This window comes from Heloderma suspectum, chromosome 17, assembly GCF_057233095.1.
Source record: "Heloderma suspectum isolate Gila_16-S chromosome 17, 16-S_ref, whole genome shotgun sequence".
NCBI lineage: Eukaryota > Metazoa > Chordata > Lepidosauria > Squamata > Helodermatidae > Heloderma > Heloderma suspectum.
In genome coordinates this window covers 20516352-20539316 of record NC_139474.1, presented here as the reverse complement: position 1 = coordinate 20539316, position 22965 = coordinate 20516352, and the positions used below count along the sequence as shown (strand labels likewise).

The following is a 22965-nucleotide window of genomic DNA, read 5'->3' as shown; positions in this document are numbered from 1 at the left end:
GTAAAGCAGGGGAAAGTGACCATGTTATACTTGAGTTCTTGGTTCTAAGGGAAGCAAAAGCCAAGTGTAGTCAAACGCATGCCCTGGATTTTAGGAAAGCTAATTTTAATAAACTCAGAACAATGATCAGTAAGGTCCCACGGCAAGCGACGCTAACGAGAAAAGGAGTCCAAGATGGGTGGGAGCCTTTAAAAAAGGAAATTCTCAAGGCACAATTACAAGCAATTCCAACAAGAAGAAAAGGTGGAAGACAACAGAAGAAGCCGATGTGGCTTCACAAAAAGCTGAGAGATTACCTGAAAACAAAAAAGGACACATATAGGAAGTGGAAAGAAAGACAAGCAACAAAGGAAGAGTGCGGGCAGGTAGCACAGAATTGCAGGGATGGCGTCAGGAAGGCTAAAGCTGAGAACGAGCTGAGGTTAGCGAGGGATGCTAAAAGCAACAAAAAGGCTTTCTTCAGCTACGTGCATAGTAAAAGGCAGGAATGAAATGGTGGTTCAACTATTAAATAAGGATGGCAAAATGATAACAGATGACAAGGAAAAGGCAGAAGTGCTCAATTCCTACTTTGGCTCAGTCTTCTCCCAAAACTGGGAGAAGACTGATCTGGAAACAAAGATGAACAGGGGATCAGGGGACCTCCACCACCACCCCCGGCAAAGGCGAAGTACAGGCTGAAGGTGCAGGATTGCAGCTTGAGATCGACAGGCATATGGTCAAGGAACACCTAATTACTTGGAATGAGTTCAAATCTCCAGGGCCGGATGAACTGCATCCGAGAGTGATAAAGGAATTGGCAGAAGAACTCTCAGAACCACTGTCTATTCTCTTTGAGAAATCATGGAGGACGGGGGAAGTGCCAGATGACTGGAGGAGGGCTAATGCTGTCCCTATCTTCAAAAAGGGTAAAAAGGAGGAACCTGGGAACTACAGACCAGTCAGTCTGACATCAATCCCTGGGAAAATTCTGGAGCAGATCATAAAGCAATCCATCTGGAAGCACCTTGACAACAATGCCGTGATGACTCGAAGCCAACATGGATTTGTCAAGAACAAATCCTGCCAGATGAATCTGATCTCATTTTTGGATCAGGTCACCTCCCTTGTGGACCGTGGGAATGCTGTGGACATCATGTACCTCAACTTCAGCAAAGCTTTCGACAAAGTGCCCCATGATCTCCTGATGAGCAAACTGGCTCAAAGTGGGCTAGATGAAACAACGATCCAGTGGATCCACAGTTGGCTACAGAATCGGACTCAAAGAGTGCTTATCAATGGGATCTTCTCAAACTGGGGAGAGGGAAGGAGCGGGGTCCCACAGGGCTCAGTCCTGGGCCCAGTGCTCTTCAACATTTTTACTAAGGACTTGGAGGAGGAGGTGCGGGGAATGCTGATCAAATTTGCGGATGACACAAAATTGGGCGGGATAGCTAATCCCTTGGAAGACAGAAAGAAAATTCAAAGAGTTCTTGATAGACTGGAGCGCTGGGCAGAAAACAACAGAATGGCATTTAATAGGGATAATAGGGATAGGGATCTTTGTCTCCAGATCAGGGGACTGGAAACAAAGCCCTATGAGGAGAGACAGAGAGAACTGGGCATGTTTAGCCTTGAGAAGAGGAGACTGAGGGGAGACAGGATAGCGCTCTTCAAGTCCTTGAAAGGTTGTCACAGAGAAGAAGGCCAGGATCCCTTCTCCATCATCCCAGAGTGCGGGACACGGAATCATGGGCTCAAGTGACAGGAAGCCAGATTCCGGCTGAACATCAGGAGAAACTTCCTGACTGTTAGAGCAATACGACAATGGGACCAATGACCCAGGGAGGCGGTGGGCTGTCCCACGCTGGAGGCATCAAGACGATGCTGGACAGCCACCTGTCAGGGATGCTCTGACCTGGATTCCTGCATTGAGCAGGGGGTTGGACTCAATGGCCTCGTAGGCCCCTTCCAACCCCACTATTCTATGATTCTATGAATTCCAACTCCCATCAGCCACAGCAAGCTTGGCCAATAGGGATAATGGGAGTTGCAGTTCAGCAATAACTGCAGCATCACAGGGTCCCCACATCGAGTTTTTAATTGTGATATATTTTGACCCTAATGTATTTTCTGTGGCTGATATTTGAGTTATTTGGATTAGTAAGTGAAAAGTTTGCTCGTGAGCGAACTGTGGATAATTTTCTTGTTTCCATTTATGCAAGGAATTGGTGGCTTTGAAAATACGTTTAGGCAAAATTTAACGGGAACATTGTCGTTCTTTTAGCTAGCTGATGTGGATACAAACGTTACAGTTTATGGGAAGCTTGTAATGAGTTGATTGTATACGTTCAGGAGCGTCTGCGTTCCTGCTCCAGCAGCGTTTTGCTCCTCACGAGCAAATACGCTTTGAGCAAAGTAAGCATGGAAAAGTGGCGTATAGACAACAATTTAATAAAACGACAACAGTAGCAAAACGTGATGCACAATTGTAGGAAGGAAGGGAACATCTACTTGATGTTCCATAAACATATCGGTTATAGACTAAGAATTACAATTAACAAAGTCCCTCGTTTCTTTAATTATCTTGAGTAATTATGATGCATGTTCGTCTTCTTTTTGTTGCCTTTATTTTGTTAACTTTATTTTTGAAATAAAATAACGTTTCACGATACAAAAAGGGTGTTTGGCCTTGCCGGCCCATTCTCAACCATGGCTGGGCCTATGCCGTTGCCCATGGCAACCAAGCCTGGATTTGGAGTGGGGACTGTCTCTTGACAACTCTGGGCCTGCTTTGTCATTGTAGGTGCGCACTTTGTGCCTCGTTGTAGTGTAGGGGGGTGGGTGCTGCACCAGTTGAATGTCTGGTGCAGTCCTCCCCCCCCCCCTCAACTGTACATATTTTCTCATTTATGAGTGTAGCAAAGACTAAAAACAGGTTTAAAAATGGCCGTGGCACAATCTTCTTGGGAGGAGGCTCCTGTTATATTTCCCCCCCCCCAAATTAAAAGGGTGAGGATGTAGCAGAGGAGTAGTTCCCTCATAATGGGTGTGGGTCAAAAGTGCACTCGGCACATGCTCAGGTGAACTGGTTTTTCGTTTATGCTGTAGAGAGTTAGGGGCGCCTATTCTGTGGGCACAGGAACGTTCTGGAAACATTAAGCCAGAGCTACGGCAGGCGCCATAGAGGGGGTTGACATGGAGAGGTTTATTTGTGGTGAATTTGATAGCCCACACCGGACACTGCCGTAAAGATAGTGGCCATTTGTCTAGAATCACAAGAATGCAGGGTGAAGGAGAGCCTAAACCCTTCGGCTTGACCGTAGAGGACATGCCTGAGAAGCAAGGCGCGTGCACGAAAGAGCTCAGGATGCATGTTTCAAATTCCACTTGCCCCATGGCTGAGGCGCCAAGCGGTAGAATTCGAACTCGCCTCCTGAGCTTGTTGTGCATGCTTCCTCCCATCTCTGCCTCATTTCAGGGGTGATAATTGCACCCTTTCTTTTGCCACCGCGATCCTCGGTTTCTCCTTGCTGGGACTGGAGCCCTGGAGGGGGAATCTTCCCCTTCTGAGTTGTCCACGGGCCCCATTTAGCGGGTCATTCTCTCTGGCGTGCCCATCCTCCCTCGGCTCTGAGATGGCCACTGTGTCCCGTTTTCTGTTTCTCCCTGGCCCGGCATGTCGCTTGGCAACCGGCAACCAGCATTGTCTTAGCCGGCTTGGAAGGAAAGGAACCTTAGCAACCGGCCTTTTCTGCAGTTTGCAAAAATCTGCAGAGGGAGAGAGAGGAAGGAAAAGACCACCCAAGTTTTGTGGTACAAGAGAGATTTGTAGCCCCTGAATTTGGTGGGGTAGCGGGAGAGGAGAGCGGGTTAGAGGTGCAACTTTGAAGACATTACGGGGACAAAATCATCTGGGTTATTTAAAAAACACGCACACAGAAAGGGTGGCATTTCAGTCGAGGGCTGGTGGAGATACTGGAGGAACTCTTTGCAAACAGCTAAATGCCCCCCAAGTTTATTTCAGGATTCTTCCCGCAGAGGCGCGTAAACAAGTTCATCTGGACCCCGTGATATGTATTTGTTTACAGCATTTCCCCCTGCTCTTCAGCCAAGAAAGCCCCATCATGAGCCAGCCAAATTTTCGAGGTGTGATCAAAAGTTTGCCCGTGGTTTCCCTTTGTAAGGGGAAGAAAATTTGCTTGCCAAATTTCTGTGAGGGTGGCTGTAATTCCACAATTTCCATCTGTTGTTGTTTTAATTGTTAAGGCCAAGTGAGAATATTATCTTTTCTGTGCTTGTTTGTACAGTTAATGGCTAAAAATGTTTCTCCAGTGGGCATTGATGGCTAGATGATGCTTGTTTTAAATAAGCGTTGATGCCTTTTGATAGCTGGTGGCTACTAGCTACGACACACCCAACCTACCTGCTCAGATGGTGGCTGGAGAGAAACAGTTGAGTGGTTCGAAGGGAGCCAACAGGTCCCCTTCTCCCATGGATGGAGCTGGCAGCCTGGATACTGCTTAAGTGGAGAAGACCACTGTGATCAGCTACACGTGTGGTTCCTTATCCAAGCACACAGCCCCATAGAATGGGACTGCATGAAATGGCCCCCACATTGCTTGGTGTGCATATGAAGGGAACCTCTAGTTTAGGTTTACAGTCGCTGCTGCTTTTTTATATACATTTCTTGTAATTTTATTTATATTTCTTTCCTTTTCCCCCCTCCAATGATGAGGATCTTAACAAAAATGCACACTGCTTTTTGAGCGTTGGCAACCTTGGCTTGAGGGTTTTTTTCTCTATTGGAGAATAACCCGTGTTTGTTGACGTGAGCCGCCATCTTGAATTCTCCCTCTCCAGGGCAGCAAAGAGCGCTACCATTGGCAGACGCAGAATGTCAAGCAGAGTGGGGTGGACGACATGGTTCTCCTCTCCAAGATCAATGAGGACGCTATTGTGGAGAACCTCAGGAAGCGATTCATGGACGACTACATCTTCGTATCCCTTTCCATGTTTGGGGTGGTGGTAAAAAGTCCCAAGGAGGCTTTGAGCAAAGGATCTGACCCATCTCTTTGGGACAGGGGTGTGTGGCTGCACAGTTTGTGTTCGTTCTCATCCAGAAAGGCGCTTAAAAGATTCGGTGCACAGTTCCATAAGACACAAATCTGTATAAAAATTGCAGATGCGAATTTATATTTATATATGCAAGTTTAGACGTAATTACTAGGATCTGTTTAAGCATCACAGAAGGCAACGCTGGCTAATTAATTTCTCACCCAAATCCAATAAACCCTTCAATTAATTTGCACCCCACCCCAGATCATGATCTAGAGGTCACTCCCCGGTTGCACACCCTCCCACATGGCACTAAAGCGTAGATGTCTTCCATGAGTACCAACGGATACTCAGGTCTATAGGAAATAGATTTGGGGCTTGGGCTCAGGCCTAGCAATGCCCCTGTTGCTGGCATAAGACCTTTGGGTGTTTTTCTCACCCTTTTTCTTCTCCGACAAAAGTAGAGGTGATGTGGAGTTGCTCTCCAGCCATTTAGAGAAGGTGTGGGTGTGGGGCGTCGGGGTGCTGTCTCCCCCTTTTACATTTCTTGGACCCCGCACAATTCTTCTTCAGATTGATCTGTAGCTTTAACCGGCTGAGTAATTTGTACACAGAGAGTGCCTGTTACATTCCAGTCTTCCTTAACTGGGCACCCTCTAAATGTGTTGGACTACAGCTCCCATCTGTCACCATGGCCAGCGGTGGCTGGGAATTTTGGCCAGTTGTAGCCCAATATATCTGAAGGGTGCCGCATTGGTCCGTTTGAGGAAGGCTGGGATATACAATGAAATGGGTGCGTATGCCAAAGTCACAAATCACTTAGCATTAGAAGATACCAGAAAAAGGTGGATGTGTTTGCCCTGTGCTGATAACACTGCTGCAGTTATTAAGTGATTATGGATAATGCAGGTGGAGGCAGCACCCCCCCCCCCAATGTTTAAGATGGGAGCATTAATGTGAAATATATAATCCAGGGTGTTCTGGCGGGATTTTTGCCCCAATTCCCTCCCCTCTGTCCAATTTTTCAATTTAATTTTGAAGTCCAGTGGGGCCTTTAAACCTTTAAGTTTAGGAAACAAAGAAGAAGACATGACTAAGGGGAGTGGTGAAGTTGAAGTCCAGTTCCCATGTTGGCTGGGAATTATGGGAGTTGTAGTCCAACAGATCTGGGGGGCACCCGGTTGAAGAAGGCTGATTAATTGATCTGATGCAGCTGCAGTGGTCTTTGTTCTTGTTTCCTACCTGCCTCCCAAACAACTGCCTCCCCCAGCCCCAAAATCTTCAATGGAGCCCCGAGCTACTGTAAAAAATCTCCCTTGGGAAAGTATGCTGGGTTTTGACTGCTATTTGAAATTTTATCTGCCCTGATTTCGTTGCTCAACCCTTATCTTGGAAAATGAAAAGACCTACATCGGCCCGGTCCTGATTTCCGTCAACCCCTTCAAACAACTGCCATACTTCACTGACCGCGAGATCGACATGTACCAGGGAGCGGTAAGTGCCAGGGCTGGGCTTGTCCTCGTTCATTGACGCAGATCCTGACAGCTGAGGCAGCGTGCCTCTGAGTATGTGCAGAGTTCCTTTTCCCCCTAAGGGAAAACACATCTTTCTCCCGCCTCCCCAAAAGGACACAGGATCCCAGAGCATGTGTACAGTGACTTTCCACTGTGGTGGAATTCATCCCCAAACAGTGATGCAGCCAGGGCTGAACCACCAGGCAAAAATCCAGGGTCCTGCAGCCCAGGGTCCACCTAGAGAGTGACAGGTGATGAGTCTGCATCAGAAGCAAACTCCCATTTTATTCCTGAAGTCATAGTGGTGCTACATTTTAAGTGAGTCTAAAATGCAAACTGCACATGCTCAGAGATATGGTTTTTTTTATATATCAGGGTTAGCAAGTTTATTTTTATTTTACAAATTTCAGGGCAGAAGCTCTCCCAAGGCAGCTCACAGGAATAAAATATATAAAAACGGGTGAAATATTAAAAGTGATAAAAACATAAACACAATAAAATAGCAATACAAACGACAATAAAAACCGACAATAAAACCAGCAAATAGGGTCTGCCTATCATCCATCCATCCATCCATCATCTCTCAGAATTAGCAAACATATATCAGGAACACTAAAATAGTTGGGAAGCATGGATTGGCAGGGAAGGGTGAAGAGAAATGTTATTTGTGTACTTCAGAACTGAAATAACACACTTGGCCACTGAAAGCCCCCACCCCGCTCATTAAGTCCAGGGTCTAAAATTACCTGGCTGCACTGCTGTCCCCCACCTGCCTGAGCGGCGTGTATTACCTGTATCTTATAGTTACTGATTATGAAGCTGAATTCGACCGTTGTTATCTGCTCTCCCTTGGGGTCATTCTCCAGGGACTTGGGCAGAGGAAGGATTAAACCTGGACCCTGTAATTGCAAGGCATGCGCTCTCATACTGAGTGACGGCCCTTCCCCTCCAAATAAAGTAAGGTTCCAGCACCTGTAGTTCTTTTCAATGGGAACCAATGGCCATGCTGGCAGGGGTTGATGGGTGTTGCAGTCTCCTACTCATCTGGATGGCACTGGGTTGGGGAAAGACTGCCCTGGCATTTGGCTGAGACCAGGCTGGGAGCGTGGGAACACCTTCCTCGTGCTCGATGACTCTGCAGAAGACATGACCGAGCGGTGAGTCAAAAGGCAGGGGAGCCACCCCCGCGGGGCCACGGTGACGCCACGGGGCGAGGGTGGCGCAGCTGGAGCCCGGGCATCCAATCAGAAGTGCCGGTGATGACCTTACCGAACTCTGACCCACATGGACGTCCGTCTGTCGCTCTGACGCTGCCCTCTAGCGGCCGGTGGGCAGGCTGTCCGCATTGGCCGCCAGGTGTGTTCAGTGAACGCTTCCTAGCTCTGGAGCCTGTGACTTTGGGCAACTGGAGTAACGGGGGGGTCGGGTCTCACTTCCTTTCGCAGGCTCAGTATGAAAACCCTCCGCACATCTATGCGCTGGCCGATAACATGTACCGCAACATGCTCATTGACGGGGAGAACCAGTGTGTCATTATCAGGTAATGTTGGAGAGGGAGTGGGAAAGGATGAGATTCTCCTTCTAGTGGGGTGTGTGTGGGGGGGTGGGAGAGTGGGGAAACTGAGGCAGGCGGCTACAGCTTGGGTTCACAGAGCAACACCACACACGTTCCGTGTTTTCTCTGCCAGTGGCAACAGCCCAGGGGCTGAGGTGGAGGAAAAGGAGGGTCAGAGAGGTACATGGCAGCATGCAGATGCTGTGATGAAGTCACGTTCCATGCTGGGAGTCACTGGGAAAGGGATTGAAAATGAGAGCACCAGTATCTTCAGGGGGGCGCCAGGTTGGGGAAGGCTCCTTAATGCCCTCAGTAAACACCCTATTTATTTATTTCATTTATATCCCACCTTTCTTCCATCATGGAAGTCAAGGTGGCAACATGTGGTTCCCAGGCGGGCTCCCCTCCAAGCACTGACCAGACCCAGACCTGCTCAGCTTCAGCACGGGGGCTGCCTCCTGTGCCTTCAGACCAGGCCCGGGGACTATGCCTTGGGCAGCCTTAATTGCAGCAACTTCCTCAGTGTAAACTGCAACCTGTCTTCCCCTGGATGGAGGCGGGGCTCAGCCCACCAGTCGGTTCCCATGCTTCCTCGTCATTAAAACCAGCGGGACCTACTCAAGAGCCCATGTCCCGGCTGGGACTGCAGTCCACATTGACACGTTTTTCGATTCTGGTTTGAGGTCTTCTTCCTCTCTTCCCCTTGCAGCGGGGAGAGCGGAGCTGGCAAGACGGTGGCAGCCAAATACATCATGAGCTACGTCTCCAAGGTCTCTGGTGGCGGCCCCAAAGTGCAGGTAACTGCGTTGGCTTAAAACAGCCTTCCCCAATGCAGGCTGGCAATTATGGTCGTTGTAGTCCAACACACCTGAAGGGCACCGGGCTGAGGAAGGCTGGCTTAAAATAACGAGCGCCTGCCCTTGCGGCGGTGCTTTCGGCAGTTGGGTGCTAATTTGGTGGCAGAGGAGCTCCAAACTGAGAGGGGCTCCGGATCGCATTGTGTAGTGATGGCAAAGACGCAGCACCGGCTTCATGACTCCCCTCTTTTCATCCCAGCATGTGAAGGATATCATCCTGAAGTCCAACCCACTCCTGGAGGCATTTGGGAATGCCAAGACAGTCCGAAACAACAACTCCAGCCGATTTGTGAGTGCTGGGTGTACAAAGCGGGGTGGGGGGTGTTTTGGGGCAGGGGAGGTGAGGAGATGTGCAGATCTGAAACCCTTAGAGCGATGTGATGAACTCACTGAAAGCTTTCCTGTCGTTTCTGGTCCCTTGCACCAACCCCATAAGGGCTAGAAGCTTGACACGTTCTGTAAAGGAAAGCAAATGGAGATGGTTGGAAAGCTGAATTGTGCTTTCTTTCTTTTTTGCATTTCTGAATTCTGCATTGATCTGGGAGGTGGTGGAGTGCCGATGCGAAAGGGGGATCCTAATGGCATCCCATTCTGATTCACCGCTAGGGCAAATATTTTGAGATCCAGTTCAGCCGCGGTGGGGAACCAGATGGAGGCAAGATCTCCAACTTCCTGCTGGAGAAATCCCGCGTGGTTAACCAGAACCCAGGAGAGAGGAGCTTCCATATCTATTACCAGGTGAGCCTGTTAAAGCGTCAGAGAGTGGGCCATGCTGTGAAGGGGTGTGGCATGCCACGGAAAGCCACCAAAGGGGTGTGTGTCCTTTAAAGCAAAGAATGGCATCCCCTTGTACAGGGGCAGGCAACCTGGCGCTCGCCAGATGTTTGGACTATAACTTCCAAAAGCCCCAGCCATTGTGGCCAATGATCAGGAATCCTCAAATTTCTGGTGGGCACCAGGTTGCCTGCCCTTTCACAAGGGTTGGTCAGTGTTCATGGCCCCTTGCCAAGTTGCACAGGCAACGTAACGCCCCTGTTTGCTAGGACTATATAGTCTAACATAAACAGGGTTGGGGAGGTCAACGCAAAGAGAGGATGGACAGACAAGGAGCGAAGGAGGGTGGGATGTGGGCAGACACGGTCACGTGTGCTCAAAGCTTGGTTGTGGTTGGGAGAGAGGGTGCAAAGGCCAGGTGGAAAAGGTGGGTTTTGAGGTGGGAGTTGAAGGAACAGGGAGAGCTGGTCTCGCAGACACATAAGGAGAGTCCAGCTGGGTCAGACCCAGGGTCCATCTAGTCCAGCATTCTGTTCACACACTGGCCAACCAGCTGTCGACCGGGGGCCCACAAGCAGGATACGAGCGCAACAGCACCCTCCCGCCCATGTTCCCCAGCAACTGCTGTACCTAGGCTCACTGCCGCTGGTCCTGGAGGTAGCACAGAGCCATCAGGACCAGTAGCCATCAATAGCCTTTTCCTCCAGGAATTTGTCCAACCCCCTTTTAAAGCCATCCAAATTGGTGACCTCTCTACATCCTGAGGTAGCGAATTCCATACTTCGTGCGCCGTGTGAAGAAGTACTTTTGTGTAGCAACACAGTGGTTAAGAGCGTACACTGTGAGCTTCTCAGAGGTGCTGCTCTGGAGAGTTCAAGAAGGTGCAGGGTCCAGAGCTCTCAAAAGGGCTGCGCTGGGCAAGATTCAAAGGTTCACTCTTGGATATATTTAAGATTAAATTGCAAAACATCACACACACACACCCCTTGTAGTTTAAAAGCTCATGCAGTGGTTTCTCTATTGATTTATTTCCCAAAGTTGCATACTGCTTTTTCCGCAAGAAATACACAAAGGGGTGTACCATGAGAATAGTTTTTACAATAAATGTCACAAGAATTATTATTATTATTATTATTATTACCATCCATTGAAACCAATCATAATTTCAGTGCCTGTTTTTTCCTCCCCTCATACTAAGTAGTGCAAAGTTATCAACACAGGTCAAATACTCACACACACTCTTCTCTCTCTCTCTCTCTCACACACACACACACACACACTTTTGACATGCACAGCTAGTCCATAGGCCCTATTTCATTGCTTATAACAATAGTTACTCAATATGTAGAGCCAGCGAGCTGTCTAGAAATATAGATGCTCCTAAGGAATAGTTGCAAATGGTTTAGGGTGGGGACTGCCTTGACTTTTGGCTCAGCCGTCTGCTTGCGAGGTAGCCTTCAGCAAAGCCACAGCTCCTCTGCCTGTCCCATCTAGAATAGGGGGACAATACTACGATAGCTGCCTTACAGGGTTGTTGTAAGGGTTACTGAGCGAACGCATGCAAAGTGTTTTGAGCTCTTCGTGCACTATATACATACTAGAAATTATGATTGTTATAAACTGTCCTTCCCTCGCCCGGCCTGGCCTCGTACCAGCTGCTGGAAGGAGCCAGCCCGGAGCAGCGAGAAGATTTGGGCATCACCACTCCAGATTATTACTACTACCTCAACCAGTCGGCAGCTTACAAGGTGGACGATGTGAACGACCATCAGGAGTTCCAGGAGACTTTGGTACGGAACCATGGCTTCAATGAGAGCTGGGGGTGAGCCCCGGGACTTCATTATTTGGTTGCTTATGGGGTTTCTTTCCCCCAAAGAAGGGCCTGTGTTCTGCCTACCTCTCGAGAAACGACAATCCTGCCTTCCCCAACTCCGAGTAAGTCCCATCAGAATTGGCTGGACTTACTTCCAAGTAAACACATGCAGGATTGTGCCTGTTATTTCAAAATGGAAGCCGACTCCCTTCTCAGAATAAAGCACTCTGCATGTGCCTGAGGGGCACCTGATTGTTTATTTAAAGACTTACACTCCCCTGTTGGTGCCCCCAGAGGTGCCTGAGGCGGCTTGCGGCATACTGCTAAAAACAGGTGTGAAACAAAAAGGGCCCCCTATCTTGGAGTGAACCTCTTCGTTTATGAAGATCAGCAGGAGAGGCCCTTTTGGGGATGCCCTCGCTGGCAGAGACCCATCTGTCGGGCATGTGGGAAAGGGCTTTCTCCACCATTGCTCCCAAACTCTAGGACGCTCCCCCCCCCCAGTCCCCTTCTGCCTCTGCATACAAGAAGAGGGTCAAGACACATCTTTTTCACTTGGCTTTTTAAAGGTGGTTGCTTTTTCAGCGTTTCATTACGTTTTTATTTGATTATGGCTTTTGTTTTCTCAACATTTCGTCAACTGCCTCAGTTGGCGTCAAAAAAGCGGCATAGAAATCCGACGAATGAATAAACGCAAACCAGCCAGCTGGTGAAATAAATGAAAACGCAGCGAAGAGTAAAAAGGGGCGTGGGGCTGGCTGTCCCTGGCCTTCCATGGCTCCGCCACAACGTCCCCCTCTGGCGCCCGGCAGCCCCCGCTTAGAACTCCATTTTCACACGCCCTCCTCCTCCTGCAGACAGCCATGAGCGTGGTGGGCCTCTCGGGGGAAGAGCAGGCCTTGGTGCTGCAGATCGTGGCTGGCATCCTCCACCTGGGCAACATCACCTTCCGGGAGTCGGGCAACTACGCCGTGGTGGAGAGCGAGGACTGTGAGTAGGGGGGCGAGCTGAGGGGCGGGTGGTGGTTGGAGGACGGAAGCCGCCGGCGGTGGGCCCTTGCCGAGTTACTCCAAGAGGCGGAGAGGCGGAAGAGTGTGACGTCACCGAACCAGATGTGGAGGAAATGGGGGGGGGATCCTGACCACGGCCAGCCGGTTGCCTCCGTTTTCCTTGCGGCAGAGTTGTCACACGCCGAGTTCTCCCTGCCGTGTTTGTGTGTGTGGTGGCGCTTTCCTCTGAATGTGCCCTCGTGTGGCTGGCCCTTAACACTGAACGCTCAAGCCCTTGAAGGGCCAGTGGAGGAAGGGGTGCTTCTGATCATGTGCAGAGCATGCTTCCGTCTCTGACCCCTCTGAGATAAAAGGGAAGGGCTTCCAGGTCCTTGACCATCTTTCTGTCAGGTGCCACAATTTTCTGTCACTAAGCAGTGGCAAACGGACACTATTTATGTTCAGTGTGTTTGTTTGTTTTCACTAGAGGGAGAGCTTTGCTCTGCTTTTCAAGCAGATTTGAATGCTAATTTTTAATGTATTATTACATTTATATTCCGCCTATTTTCCTCTTGCAAGGAACCCAAGGTGGCTTACATGGTCCTCCCCCTCTCCATTTCATCCTCACAACAACAACCCTGTGAGGTGGGCTGGGCTGAGAGTCAGTGACTGGCCCAAAGTCACCCAGGGAGCTTCATGGCCGAGTGGGGACTAGAACCCGGATCTCCCAGCTCCCAGTCCAACACTCTTGCCACTACACCACACTGGCTCTTGTTAGGAATCAGATATGATGTGTAGCATAGCAAGTGGCTTAGAGTGTCACACTTGTTCAAACTTCATCTTCTCTGCAGGCTCCCTGGGTGTCCTGCATGCATGCATGCTTTCTCTGCTCCTTGATCTGCAGTTGACGGGTGATAATATGGGTCTACCTCATAGGGTTGTCGTAAGGATTACTGAGATAAATGATGCAAGGTGGTCTGAGTGCTGTCAGACACTATAAATCTGTCATCTGTGATGACAACAACAATTTTTAATATTTATACCCTTTCTTCCATGTAAAATGTGCAGTAATAAAATACACAGTTTAGGAAAAGGGTAACCAGTCTATTTAGCAATAAAGATAATTCCTTCTATTTACGATGTTCCTGGATGAGTGCTGATGTTTATGTAGCCAAAATGGCACCACCCACACAAAACAGGGAGGTATCAGCAGCTTTGGAAGAGCCCCAGGGTTTGGAGAAGTACAAAAATAATATGGTGGGGAAAAAACCCTGTGTGTGTTGTAGGGGAACAACACCCCAAAACCAGCAAAATGAAGACTGTGTGTGCTCAGGGCCCCCAGAATGCTGACTGATTATTGGTATGGGGGGGGGGAGAATGGAAAACTGGGTGGGGGGAGGTGGAATGGAGTCTCCTGGAAAAGGGCATGGCTGGGTGGCTGGCTGGAACCCTGATCAGGAGTGTTCCATACCGCAATGTTTTGCTTCAGCTCCCGCTCATCATAAGCTGCAGCCCAGCAAAAACAATATAACCTTCAAGAAAGAGCGGATTGAGAAAAGATAAAACCAGACCATGGCAGCCAGGTCATGGGACAGTGAGGCTGATGGCCCCTTTCTCCCGCAGTCCTGGCGTTCCCGTCCTACCTCTTGGCCATCGACCAGCAGCGCCTCAGGGAGAAGCTGACCAGCCGCAAAATGGACAGCAAGTGGGGCGGGAGGCAGGAGGTCATAGACGTGACGCTGAACGTGGAGCAGGCCAGCTTCACCCGCGACGCCCTCTCCAAGGCCCTGTACTCCCGCCTCTTCGACTTCCTGGTGGACGTGAGTGTCTCACTGGGCCACGAACGGGGTAGGGGGTGTGCGCGCGCGCGTGCATTGCGATGCGGGCCTGGACGGTGTGGCCGGCAGGCAGCCAAATTCCCCCATGGCAGTCTCAGTTGTCTCCTGCCCCATGGTAAGAAGAATTTTCTCACACATCAGGGAGGCAGGCCTGTGGGGAAATGTGCGTTCAGACAGTCACCTGTATCCACATGACATGTGTGCCATTTAGTTAGGTCTGCACATGCAGCAGAATGAGGAGGTGGCGAAGTTCTGTGGTGGAATGGACTGTGTTGCTTCAGCAACAGGTGGGAGATTCCATTTTTTAAGGCTTCCCTGCGATCATTTAAACAGCAACAACAGTAAACATTCCCTGCAAGTAGAAAGCGAGCACAGCAAGGAGTTAGAACATTTCTCCCTGATGTGTGAGCTTTCTGTTTGCAGGGAGGTTTCTTAGAATCATAGAATAGTAGGGTTGGAAGGGGCCTCTAAGACCGTCGAGTCCACCCCCTGCTTAATGCAGGAATCTAAATCAAAGCATTCTTCTTTTGCTCATTCAAAAATGGCATCTCAGGCTTGCAGTGTGGTGCGGCGCAGTAAACCCTTTGTCTGCAGTTGATGGGTGATAATATGGGTCTACCTTACAGGGGTGTCATAAGGATTACTGAGATAAATGATGCAAGGTGGTTTGAGTGCTATCAGACACTATAAATCTGTCATTTATGATGACAACAACATAAATGGGGCTTCTGCTGGCAGCTTAACGTGGTGGCGTTGAGTTACCCGTGCTACATGAACCGTCTCTTACCCTGTGCCTCTCCTGTTGCTGCCACCCAGTTTCTTACAACAATAAACATCTTAATTCTCCAACCCCACTCCCAAACGATTGGCTTGTAAATAAAGCACAAAAATGGAGTATATTTAGCAAGCGGATGATCGGTGCGAAAGATATTAGTTCCTGATTTATTTCCTTGTACCAACTGTGAACACATTTGACAAAGCAGTTTCATGAGATCTACTCTTTCTTCCACTTCCTTTTCCCTTCTGTCTACTCCTTTTATTTTATCTTTCTCTCTCTTCTTTATTTTTTTTCCTTTCTCTTCTTCTGTTGCCCACCTTTGCACATGCATGCTCCCTCTCCTTCTTTTCCTCCCGTTCCCAGGCCGTGAACAAAGCCATGCAGAAGGATCACCAGGAATACAGCATTGGTGTTCTGGACATCTATGGCTTTGAGATCTTCCAGGTAAATTCCCGGAGACATGGGGTGCAATCTCCCAGGGAACCCACCATTAATTTCTGTGGGCCTCGCTTGGTGAACTGCGCCAGTAGATATTTTTTTCCTCCAGAGCCTTTCCATCCTTCTTGCCTGACCTTGACATCAGTGAAAGTGTAAAAGACATATCGGGGGCAGAGTCTAAGTTCTAGGGCTGTCACTCAGTTGAAGAAGTCTTCAGTTAATCCGTTTAGGATGCAGTCTTATGCATGTTTAGACAGAGAAATGTCCTACAACTTCCTGATCCCAGATGTCTAAGGGTGACCAAATGGTGAGGGAATAGCATTCTGCATATGCTTGGAGATCACATTATAATTTCACATGTCCTGGGGCTGAATCTTGGAACTGAAAGTAGGCTAGGAGGTTGCTCTGGTCAAGTCTTGTTGAACGACAGGAGGAAAGGCTCGGAGCTCAGAAAAGTGGCGTCTGGCGTCCCCACAGCTGCTCTGGAGTCCTGACGCAGCTGTGTGGTTTTTCCCTCCTCCCCTCCCCTCCTCCCCTTTCTCCCTGCAGAAGAACGGCTTTGAACAGTTCTGCATCAACTTCGTGAATGAGAAGCTGCAGCAGATCTTCATCGAGCTGACGCTGAAGGCCGAACAGGTAAGCGACAAACGAGTTGTGGGCCGGTTGCGTTTTTGATCGTGGGCTGTGCACAAAGCTCAGGGTTGCAAGCAATGGAAAACGTTTGCGCTTCACAAAGCTCTTGGCAGATGGATCCTGTAGTAAGAAGTGCTATACATAACATCTCTTTAATTGGTTTGATCAGCTCAGAAAAGAGATTGCGAGTCACTTTGAGCATGGTTTTTCTTTTTCATTATGGAATGATGGCATAAATCATTTTTAGATGTGCTACAGGGCATTTCCAAATTGTGGTGATCGTTGATAGATGAATTGCGTCCATAAATTCAGAGAGAGACTAGCGAATGCCGACAGTTACCTTAGGAGCACATACAAACAGTGCTGCTGTGAGAGAGGCAGTTTTGGAAGTGTTCGCCTTGAAACAGAAGACAAAGAAAGTATTTAATGCATTTCTTAGCCGCCTTTCAGTATGTCAGTCTTCCCAAGGTGTAGATGTTCAAACTAACAGAGCTGGAATGAGGAAAATCTGCCTATACACAGTGCCTATTCACTGGCTTGTGCCCAGGATGTCACAAACACAGTTGACACAGAGAGAGTATTTTGCCTAAGGCCAGCAAACAAGTTCAGGGCTGAGATGAAATCTGTGCATGTTTCTCCTTCGATTATTTGTTCCTTGGGTTTCCCTGTTCACCTTTTACCTTCTGTGTCCCCCCTCCCCTCCCCTCCCTCCTGCTCCCATCTGCAGGAAGAATACGTCCAAGAGGGCATCCGATGGAACCCCATCGACTACTTCAACAACAAGGTGGTGTGTGACCTTATTGAGAACAAAGTGGTGAGTGAAAAGGCAGCGAGAACCTCCACCTTACAGACATCTCTGTTGAAGTTTTACGCCGCTTCTAACAGCCATGGCTTCTCTGACAGAATTCTGGCATTTGTAGTTTAGTGATAGTGCTAAATAGCTGTTATCAGAGATCTTTAGTGCGCTCTCCTGCACACACAGAGAACAACAACTCTCACCATTTCCTGGGGTGAGGGAAAGGTTGCTACACTAGTGTAAGTCTGCCGTGTAGACATGCCAGGGCCTGATTCCCCAGGGTTTCACAGGGGAGAGAACGGACTTCCAAACCAGTTGTAAATCTGCAGTGTAGACACATAACCCTGCCCATGTCCTGGGGACGGGGCAGGGGGGATTGGGCGGGACTTGCTACTGGAGAACAAACGTTTTGACCGTATTTTTCTGCCCCCAGAATCCTCCAGGGCTCATGAGCATCCTGGACGACGTGTGCGCCACCATGCATGCCAAGGGTGAAGGGGCTGACCACACCCTGCTGCAGAAGCTTCAGACAGCGCTTGGGACCCACCCCCACTTCAACAGCTGGAACAAGGGCTTCGTCATCCACCATTACGCTGGCAAGGTGAGGGCCCAACAGGAAAAGAAAAGAAAAAAGGAGCACACCCAAGCGTCCATCTTGGTCTATCTTCCCCAACCTGGGGGATGCTGGGAGTTGTAGCCCAACCCATCTGGAGGGCACCAGGTTGGGGAAGACTGGTCTAGACAGGCATCCTGTTTCCAACACAGGTCAGCCACAAGCTGTACGCACAAGTGCAGAGTACATGAAGGCAACTGTGCTCGCTCCTTGTTTGTCCATGGTATCTGGTACACTGCCCTTGTATGTGGAGTCTCTATTTAGTTATCATGGCTGAGAGCCAGGGATAAATCTCTTTTCCTCTTCCATGAATTTGTTTATTCCTTTAAAAAAAAAGGCAGCTCAGCTCACAGCCATCCACATTCAGTACTAATAAGAAATGAGTGGATTTTTTAAAAACACACACATCGATATGATATAGATTGCAGCCTGAGTTGTCCTTTCAGTCCATCCCCTAAGCGTGAGCTTCCAAAGCTTCCCAAGTTATTGCATATGCAGGTCTAGGGCGAGTTTAAAAACAAAACAATGATGTGGTCTAGAAACTTATTTTTATTTATAGACTGATCCATCCCACGTTAAACAAAAAATTCTGTGTGTGGGAAAGAGAGCAGATGCTGTAGTAGGGTCATCTTTCGAGATAGTGGCTGGTCATCTTTCGAGAGAGAGAGAGTCAGAAAGGAGAGGGAAGGAGCCAGGGAGGTTGTGGCATGGGGTGGGGAGTGCTAGGGGTGTTTTCTGGGTGAGGAGATCTTCATCAACACCTCGACCCCGAGCGGCCTTCCTTCTGATTTTGCAGGTTTCTTACGATGTGGAGGGCTTCTGCGAACGCAACCGTGACGTCCTTTTCACCGACCTCATTGAGCTGATGCAGAGCAGTGAGATGTGAGCGTGTGTCTGCTTAGAGATAGCTGGTGCCTGCTGGAAGCAGCAGTGTTCTCCATCCCCCATGTCTTCCTGATCTTTCTGTTTGTTTCGTGTCCTCCTTGGCTGCTCTCTCATCTTCAAGAACAGGGTTTTGCTCCAGATATAGTCTCAGTCCAGGGGCACTTTACCCCTTTGGGATGATGTTTCGCACCTGGGAGAGGCGGCTTCAAATACCACCTCGCTTATGTGGCCCTGGGCAGGTCTGTGCCTCAGCCTCAGTTTCCCCCCTCTGTAAAATGGGAACTTTCAGGACTAACTTTCACAGCCATGTCAGGCAAAGGTCTGAAAGGAAGGCTGGGGAAAAAGAATGTATTAAAAACGGTATATAAATGATGGCTCTTTGCCTTTGTTGTTCCCTGGACAACCTGAATGCTTCTTGAGGGCGGGGGGAAATAACTGCACTTTTCCTTGCTGTTAAAGCCCCTTCATCCGTGACCTCTTCCCTGAAAGCCTCAACGCAGAGAAGAAAGGGCGTCCTACCACAGCCGGGAGCAAGATCAAGGTACCACGGCTGGGCAGGACAGGCGGGAATAGGGAAGGAGGGCATGTGTGTGTTTCTATATCCACAAGGGGTCAAATTCTTTGCTTGAAGAAACACAGGCACTTCTAAATCCTACCAGCCAGAAAAATCCATCTTCTGCTATTTCAATATATTTGTATATTTGAGCTTTGGCTGTTGCAGCCAGGGCAGGAATAGCTGACATGGGGCACCCGTTTTTATCGCCACGTGGCGATAAATTTTAATGAATGTTTGTGAAATTATTTATGTGCTGCCTTCAGAAGTATATATGTATTTTTGTTCCAAGGAGGCTTCCAAATAAATACATAAAAATAACTAACCACAAAACATCTTCCTCTTCCCTTCCCCCCCACCCCCAAAACAGAAACAAGCCAACAACCTGGTGGACACGCTGATGAAATGCACCCCACACTACATCAGGTGCATCAAGCCCAACGAGACCAAGCGGCCCCATGACTGGGAGGAGAGCAGGTGGGGCCCACAGAATGCCGTGCCCCAGAAGATGGGGGTGGGTGCAGCTTAGGGGCTTCTGTCAAAGGCGGCATTGCTGGATTCTCAGGGGTTTTGTGAATGCCACAAAAAAAGGTCATGGGAATTAATTTACCGTCGTTTCTTCTCCGGCAGGGGTGGGCTGCTTATGGCCCTCCGCATGTTTTGACCTACAGCTCCCGTGATCCCTCAGCATTGGTTATGTTGGTTAGCGGTGATGGGCGTTGTAAGCGGAAACATGCGGACGGCCACGAGTTGCCCGCCTGTGTTCTGCTGGGGTACCTGAAAGAGTTTGTTCCTGAGGATTTAAAGATCGCAACCTTTCCCAACCTGGTACCCTCCAAATCAGCATGATGGCTGGAGCTGATGGGAGTTGTAGTCCAACACATCTGGAGGGCTCCAGGTTTGGGAAGGTTGGTTTATAGTATTATGAGGGCAAGTGGGAGGTCAGCAACTAGAAGTGCCTGGTCCTAATCAGTTTTGCCAATGAAGAAGTGGAAAGCGGAGAGAGAAAATGCTTTTTCGTATGACATGTACATTTAATGCAGAAAGCAGGCCTCCTTCCACAACCAAATGCCCTTGAGATGTGTTGGAACGCCACTCCCATCATCTGCAGCTGACACGTCTGGAGGGCACCAAGTTGGGGAAAGCGAGCATCAAGAGAAAAATCACTGGCACAAGGTGTGGTGATCGCTGCCAGCGTAGACGTCTTGAAGGAGGGGGGAGTGGTGGGGAGGTGGCAGGGAGAGGTCTATTCATCATGATAGCTTTAAAAAAGAGAGAGAGAGAGAGAGAGAGAGAGAGAGAGAAGAGCTTTCATATTCAGAGGCAGTATACATCAGGTGCTGGGACAAACAACAAATGAGGGCTCTTGCTCTCGTACCCTGCCTATGAAGCACCTGGCTGTCCCCTGCTGGAAACAGGACACTGGCTGGACCCTCGCTCTGACCCAGCAGGGCTCCTCTGGCCTTCAACTCTCCTCTAAAGGAGAGGCCAGGGGTCCTAGTTGCTGTTCTTTTATGACTGAGTCTGCATTCATTACAATAGCTGAATGGAATCTCTGTGCCTGGGTGTGGTCTGCCTTTGAACGGTAGTGGCTAGAGGGCAAAGGACAGGCGAGGGGGGTTGCCACTGTGGCTGGCTCGTGGCCTTTCCACAGGTATCTGGATGCTGGGCTGGGTGGACTCACCTTGATCCGACTGAGTTGGCCTCCCTCTTGCGTTTGATGCCAGGCTGCTTTGGGTGGGGCCTGTGTTATGTTCCCTGTGCCTCCCCCTCCCCGAGTAAACTGAACAGGTCCTAGCCAGGCCCTCTCTGTCCTGCCCCCCCCCCCCATCTCCAGCTTGGTCCTGTGATGGGAGGGAAACAAAGAGCATGCCACGCTGCTCCCACAGCCCCCCCAATTCCTGGTTCTCTCGCAGGGTGAAGCACCAAGTGGAATATCTGGGCCTCCGGGAAAATATCCGGGTGCGCCGAGCCGGCTATGCTTATCGGCGGGTCTTCCAGAAGTTCCTCCACAGGTAAGACCTCCTGCCCCTGAGTGTCCTTCCTGACCCTCGCCAACTGACCAGAGAAAAACTTGCGTTGCCTGTTCTTGTGCAGAAATCTGCCCTTGGTCTGTTGGAAATCGCCAGGGAAAATGGGCTGTTGTCACCTCCTAAGTTCTGCAGAGGAGGGAGGAGGGGCCGGTTCAAAAGCCTCGAGAGCTTTCAAAGCCCGGTACAATTCTCTGCCCCTTGTCCACACCCCCACCCACAGGTATGCCATCCTGACTCCGGAGACGTGGCCCTCCTGGCGTGGGGATGAGAAGCAGGGCGTGGTGCACCTGATGAAATCTGTCAACATGGATCCTGACCAATACCAGTTGGGCTGGACAAAGGTCTTCATAAAAGCCCCTGAATCGGTGAGTGCCGGAGAGGAGGGGCTCCTTGGGGGTAAATTGGGGGCACTGTGGAAGTCAGCAAGAAGGAGTTCCCTAGTTTTCCTTCCTTCCTTCCTTCCTTCCTTCCTTCCTTCCTTCCTTCCTTCCTTCCTTCCACCTCTCTGCCTAAAATCATGAATTAAGGTAGGGCAGAAAGGAATTGGGCTCAGGGTGTGTGGGTGACTCAAGCAGTGCCAAGTCTCAGCTTCAAACATTTTCACAGGCGCACTAAAAAGTTAACATGACCCTTGCCTGCCCCGAACTGGCATTCGTTCAGTTTTTTTTTAATGGCACTCGCACAGAGAGAGATATTGGAGACTGGAAAATGCCGCCCAAACTGCGCCTGGTAGCTTGATGGTAAGACCGGCCCTGGCACAGCGATGAGTGCATTACCTGCCCCTCTCTTGCCTCTCCCTTGCCCTTTATTTTCCTCTCTTCAGCTTTTCCTCCTGGAGGAGATGCGGGAGCGGCGTTACGACGGCTACGCCCGTGTCATCCAGAAGGCCTGGCACAAGCACGTGGCTGTCCGGAAGTACATCCAGATGCGGGAAGAAGGTGAGCTGATCCGGCTCAAAACTACGTGCCAATTTCCGGCGCAAAGGGGGCGCTTTCCCGGGGGCACAAGCCCACGAATGGACGTAAGGGAGGAGCCACGTGGGTGGGGCTGAGGACACGGGGCCGAGGACACGCAGTTCCTTCCTCACCAAATCACCTGGGGAGGAGCTGCGCTCAAGGCTGACACCTGACCAGATCTGCATGGGGTCGCGCCCAAAGGAAACTGCTCCTCTGTGGCTGCTGCTAAGGGCTCCATCTGCTCCGAGGGCCCCAGGAGCTGCTGGAGATGAAATCTTAACTTTCTCCCTGTTTGCTTAATTATTCTTTCCTCAGCTCTGTCGGGCAGTTAAACAAGTTCCTGCAGCATCATAACGAGGCTCCTCCAACCGTTTTTAGAAGGCTATGGGTTGCGGGGGGGTGATTTGGTTTCAACTGGGAGGGTACTCAGGCTTGTACATTTCACTAATGGCCCCGTACCTTCCTCCCCACCATTTGAACACTGGGTCGCGCCCAGTCGAAATGTGGTTGGTACATTTGGGGTTCAGTTCTGATCTGGGGCTTGGCCCCAGATCCAGTTTTGGCACAGCAGCGCTTAGCCCCTGGAATGTGTGAATTCCGCTTTGGAAAGCGCCCTCTGACCTTCTGCAAGAGTGCCTTTTCCCCTCATCACTGACGGGCGGCAGCCGAGCCTAATGGAGGGTTCCCCGTCCCCGGGCGTGTTTTCCACAGCTTCCAACATCGTCCTGAACAAGAAGGAACGGCGTCGTAACAGCATCAACCGCAACTTTGTGGGCGACTACATTGGCTTGGAGACCCACCCCGAGCTGCGGCGTTTTGTGGGCCGGCGGGAGCGCATCGACTTCGCCGACACGGTTGTCAAGTACGACCGGCGGTTCAAGGTGAGTGGTGGGGTCCTCAGAG

At 49.9% G+C, this 22965-nt stretch overlaps 1 protein-coding gene across 1 annotated transcript in view; it reads left to right on the top strand.

Annotated features, from left to right (window-relative positions):
* LOC146334664 (unconventional myosin-Ie-like) overlaps positions 1–22965 on the top strand; it is a 46643-nt gene that overhangs the window by 13930 nt on the left and 9748 nt on the right. The window contains exons 2-21 of the mRNA XM_084824021.1: positions 4843–4980; positions 6442–6531; positions 7997–8091; positions 8816–8903; positions 9163–9252; positions 9570–9701; positions 11393–11527; positions 12408–12540; positions 14163–14359; positions 15519–15599; positions 16143–16229; positions 16954–17040; positions 17456–17623; positions 18432–18517; positions 18980–19061; positions 19444–19550; positions 20990–21088; positions 21327–21471; positions 21930–22044; positions 22774–22943. Coding sequence (XP_084680147.1) covers positions 4843–4980; positions 6442–6531; positions 7997–8091; positions 8816–8903; positions 9163–9252; positions 9570–9701; positions 11393–11527; positions 12408–12540; positions 14163–14359; positions 15519–15599; positions 16143–16229; positions 16954–17040; positions 17456–17623; positions 18432–18517; positions 18980–19061; positions 19444–19550; positions 20990–21088; positions 21327–21471; positions 21930–22044; positions 22774–22943 — 2325 coding nt within the window. The remainder of the gene's footprint in view (positions 1–4842; positions 4981–6441; positions 6532–7996; positions 8092–8815; positions 8904–9162; positions 9253–9569; positions 9702–11392; positions 11528–12407; positions 12541–14162; positions 14360–15518; positions 15600–16142; positions 16230–16953; positions 17041–17455; positions 17624–18431; positions 18518–18979; positions 19062–19443; positions 19551–20989; positions 21089–21326; positions 21472–21929; positions 22045–22773; positions 22944–22965) is intronic.